At 44.6% G+C, this 5,013-nt stretch overlaps 1 protein-coding gene across 5 annotated transcripts in view; it reads left to right on the top strand.

The window, feature by feature from the left end:
• The window catches only part of AK3 (adenylate kinase 3), a 38,414-nt gene that overhangs the window by 1,141 nt on the left and 32,260 nt on the right, over positions 1 to 5,013 (top strand). For 3 of the 5 annotated variants that reach the window (XM_011988366.1, XM_011988364.1, XM_011988365.1), the window contains exon 1: positions 7 to 157. The exons of the other annotated variants lie outside the window; for them this stretch is intronic. In XM_011988366.1, the coding sequence (XP_011843756.1) occupies positions 7 to 157 (151 nt within the window). Of the gene's footprint in view, positions 1 to 6; positions 158 to 5,013 lie in introns of those variants that run through there. 5 annotated transcript variants of the gene reach the window in all.

The following is a 5,013-nucleotide window of genomic DNA, read 5'->3' as shown; positions in this document are numbered from 1 at the left end:
GCGGCCATGGGGGCGTCCGCGCGGCTGCTGCGAGCGGTGATCATGGGGGCCCCGGGCTCGGGCAAGGGCACCGTGTCGTCGCGCATCACCACACACTTCCAGCTGAAGCACCTCTCCAGCGGGGACCTGCTCCGGGACAACATGCTGCGGGGCACAGGTGGGAGCTCTGGGCCCAGGGCCGGCCGTGCGCTGTCACCCGGGTCGGACTTTGCGTGCGAGGGGGCCGAAGCTGGGCACGCGGGTCCCAGGCTGCGGGCGCGGCATTTCCCTCCCGTCGCCCGGGACAGAGACCTCGGGCTGCTGAGCGACTGCGCCCCGAAACCTCCGGCCTCCGTGGGCCGCTTCGGGCGGGTTATGGGAGAGTGGGGCTGGGGAAGGTACTGGAAAGTTAGGTCAAGCTCGAAGTTCAGAGATGAAAGGAAACCACCGGGCTTTGTTTCAGAGGCACTAGTCTTCCCAGTGGCAGCCACTCTTGGGGGTCCATCGAGCTGAGCTGCAGCTTATTCAACGTGCTGGTGCATTTAGAAGACTGGCATTAGCCCTGCTAGAGTTTGCTTGTTTTGTTCTCTTCTCTTCTTTTCTCCTCTCTTTCTTGTTTTCCTTTTTTTTTTTTTTTTGGTGTGGTTAAGCTCTATGGGATCTTGTAGTTCTGACCTTTCCCCCATATTCCGAAGGCCAAGTATTATTTACCCTTGTTGCAGTCATAAAATTATCTCAAATTTTGGTATCCCTAGATTTCGTAGACAGGGAGGCTATTCTTACGCGTGGTTACATAAAATATTTTGTTTCTCATGCCAAATGAATTCTTACAGCTCAGCACGAAAGCCAGTTAACAATCTACACTATACAATGGGTGAATTTGTGGTATGCAAATTCTCTCTTAAGAAGGTTGTTTTTGAAAAGCCAATAGCGGGAGTTTTTTTCTCAAAAAATGTTGACCTTACTTTTCAAAATAGAACCTGTTTTGAAACTCATTTTGAAACCCATTTACTATATAGAAATAATGCCTACACAAGGCCTTTTTCTTTCTTTTCTTTTCTTTTTTTTTTGTAAGGATAAGGAGCAGGATAGACGTGTATAGCATAAAAAACAACGCCCTCCTTCGTTCCCTACCTCAGTCCCATTCATCGGGGGGGGGGAACAGAGTTTCCTTCTAGAAAGGTTTACTTTATAAGCACAGATACGTGTATCACTTATTTTCTTTTTCTTTTTTTGGTTTGTTTGTTTTTTGAGACGGAGTCTTGCTCTGTCGCCCAGGCTGGAGTGCAGTGGCGTGCTCTCGGCTCACTGCAACCTCTGCCTCCTGGGTTCAAGCAATTCTCCTGTCTCAGCCTCCCTGGTAGCTGGGACTACAGGCGCATGCCACCACGCCGGGCTAAATTTTGTATTTTTGGTAGAGATAGGGTTTCACTGTGTTAGCCAGGCTGGTCTCCATCTCCTGACCCCGTGATCCACCCACCTTGGCCTCCCAAAGTATTGGGATTACAGGCATGAGCCACTGCTCCCGGCCAAGGTGTGTCTTTTCTTGTATGTAATATGTGATCATACTATGTATATATACTCTGCATCAGTGTGGTTTCACTTCGTGTCTGGGATATATTTCACATGAAAACGGACACATCCATTTCATTCTGTTTTTGTAGATATGTATTTTCAGAATCTAGTATGATTTATGTAACCAGTTCACACCTGTAATCCCAGCACTTGGGAGGCTGAGGTGGACGGATCACTTGAGCTCAGCAGTTCTAGACCAGCCTGGGCAACATGATGAAACTGTGTCTCTATAAAAAATTCAAAAACAATTAGCAGGGTGCGGTGGCAGGCACCTGTGGTCGTAGCTACTCGGGAGGCTGAGGTGGGAGAATCGCTTGAACCTGGGAGGCGGAGGTTGCTGGGAGCCGAGATTGCAACACTGCACTCCAGCCTGAGCAAGACCCCATCTAAAATAGAGAGAGAGAGAGAGAGAAAGAGAGAGAGAGAGAGAGAGAGAAAAGTTGTTTGACTTGCTTGCTAAATGTTGTTAATGCAACATATTGAAGTAGTTAGGTAACATTAAACAATCCCAGATACTGATACTGGTTGGGGTCAGGTTAACCAAAGTCTAAGAGAGTAGGCCTGGCACGGTGACTCATGCCTTTAATCCCAGCACTTTGGGGACTGAGGCAGGCAGATCACTTGAGGTCAGGAATTCAAGACCAGCCTAGGCAACATGGTGAAACCCCTGTCTCTACCAAAAATACAAGAAATTAGCTGGGCATGGTGGCTTGCGCCTGTGATCCCAGCTACTCAGGAGGCTGAGGTGGGAGAATCACTAGAGCCTGGGATGCAGAGGTTGTAGTGAGCTGAGATTGTGCCACTGCACTCCAAGCTGGGTGACAGAGTGATACCCTATCTAAAAAAAAAAAAAAGGAAAAAAGTGAAGCATATTTATTATAAAAGAAGGAAACTATATCTCTTTCATGCAAATATAAAAAAGGTAAATTAAGATCCTTTATAATTCTGCCTTGCCACACAGAGATGATTATAATTAACCCTTGGTTGCATTTTCTTTTATTCTTTTTTTTTTATTTTTCTTTTTTATTTCTGTTGCATTTGTATTTGCAAAATGGTTAAATTCTAAAAACAAATTGTCATATTCTAAATGATAGGTTACTTTTTTATTCTCATTTATAGTGCGCATGTTCACGCATCATTAACCAGTCTTAAAAATGATGTTTAAGCTGGGCGGGGTGAGTCAAGCCTGTAATCCCAGCACTTTGGAAGGCTGAGGTGGGTGAATCACCAGAGGTTTGAGACCAGCCTGACCAACATGGCAAAACCCTGTCTCTACTAAAAATACAAAAATTAGCCAGGCATGGTGGTGGGCACTTGTAATCCCAGCTACTTGGGAGGCTGAGGCAGGAGAATCACTTGAACCTGGGAGGCACAGGTTGCAGTGAGCTGAGATGGTACCCTTGCGCTCCAGCCTAGGTGAAAAGAGTGGAACTCCATCTCAAAAAAAAAAAAGATGTTTAATTTTATCAAAGTTGTATGGTTTTATTTATTTGTTTATTTATTTATTTATTTGTTATTTTTTGAGACAGAGTCTCGCTCTGTCCCCCAGGCTGGAGTACAGTGGCGCGATCTCGGCTCACTGCAAGCACTACCTCCCGGGTTCACGCTGTTCTCCTGCCTCAGCCTCCCAAGTAGCTGGAACTACAGGCACCCGCCACCATGCCCAGCTAATTTTTTTGTGTTTTTAGTAGAGACAGGGTTTCACCATGTTAGCCAGGATGGTCTCGATTTCCTGACCTCGTGATCTGCCCACCTCGGCCTCACAAAGTGCTGGGATTACAGGTGTGAGTCACCGCACCCGGCCAAAGTTGTATTGTTATTAAACATTTTTATTGGACATGTATGTTGTTAACCATTGTTTATTATAATAAATACTGTTTTGACGATCTCTGTACATAAACATTTGGCACATCTTTGCTTATTTCCTTCAAATAAATTCCTAGTATGGAATTTCTACAAATATGGTACTATCAAATACTACAACAGAAGGGTTGTTCCAATTTACTTTCCAGTCATTGTTTTATGAGGGTGCTATATTTTATAGCCCATGGCTGTATTTTATAGCTAAGGTTTAAAATCATCCCAGGAGATATGATAAGAACACTGGAAACATTAGGCAACTCATTGACAGTAGCAAAGCTGGAATGTAGATCATTACTGAAACCTGGAGTCAGGGAACTTGAATCTGACCTTAAGACATTTAGTCCAGTTCTCTCTTTTATTTTGTTTTATTTTTTTGAGACAGAGTCTCACTCTGTTGCCCAGGCTGGAGTGCAGTAGCACAATCTCGGCTTACTGCAACCTCCGACTCCTGGGTTCAAGCGATTCTCCTGCTTCCGCCTCCCAACTCAAGTAGCTGGGACTACAGGCTTGCACCACTGTGGCTGGCTAATATTTGTATTTTCAGTAGAGACGGAGTTTTGCCGTGTTGACAGGCTGGTCTCGAACTCCTGACCTCAGGTGATCCACCCGCCTCGACCTCCCAAAGTCAGGCCTCTCTTGAAGATGAAGAGACTGAGTTCAGGAGAAGAACCTGCTTGATAGTAAACAGTGTTTATTGGGGGATGAGGGTGAAAACGTAGATTTCCTTGTGTGCTAATTAAATACTCTTTTCTCTATGCAGTATTTCTCATACTGAGATTCATGAGATAGACGTGAATTAGACAATGAGATTCATGAGACAGACATTTTAGATAGACAAAAACTTTTTATCTATCTATTTCAAAGTAGATTTGAAACAGACACAAATCTAGCACACCAAAGCTGTATTTCATGAAAATTATAGCTATTAATTTTTAAAGCTAAGTCACTTTAAAGAAAACTATATAGTAAAGAACTGTGTAGTAAACTATATAGTGAATAGTAGTTCAGCTATGGTAGAAATCATGAGGTTGACATGTGATTGCTCAGTCTGAGACACTGCACTGTAGCATAGTACTTCTCAGAGATGTAACCTTGGCTAGGTTTGGTGCCTCATGCCTGTAATCTCAGCACTTTGGGAGGCCGAGGCAGGAGGGTCATTTGAGCCCAGGAGATTGAGATTAGCCTGGGTAACATGGTGAGAACCCGTCTCTACAAAAAATAAAAACATTAGCTGGATGTGGTGGCACACGCCTTAAGTCTCAGCTCTCTGAGAGGCTGAGGCGAGAGTACTGCTTGAACCCAGGAGTTCGAGGCTGCAGTGGGCTGTGATGGCACCACAGTACTCACAGTGACAGAATGAGACCCTGTCTCAAAAAAAAGGGAGACATAACCCTAGACTAGACGGCCAACCCTTATGAATCTCCTTTATCCTCATCTGTATGCTGGGGCAGATGAATGTAGTGGATAATCTTCAAGACTTCTGTCAGTCCCTGGATTCTATATGTCTAACGAAACATTGTTATGTATACCTATGGCACATAGGCATGCATAATTAGGATGATACTGATGGCAGGGCGGATTTTTTTTTTTTTTTTT

The sequence above is a fragment of the Mandrillus leucophaeus genome, unplaced genomic scaffold (assembly GCF_000951045.1).
Source record: "Mandrillus leucophaeus isolate KB7577 unplaced genomic scaffold, Mleu.le_1.0 Scaffold329, whole genome shotgun sequence".
NCBI classification, from domain to species: domain Eukaryota; kingdom Metazoa; phylum Chordata; class Mammalia; order Primates; family Cercopithecidae; genus Mandrillus; species Mandrillus leucophaeus.
Note: the sequence above shows the minus strand (reverse complement) of the source record. Positions and strands in the feature narration are given on the sequence as shown.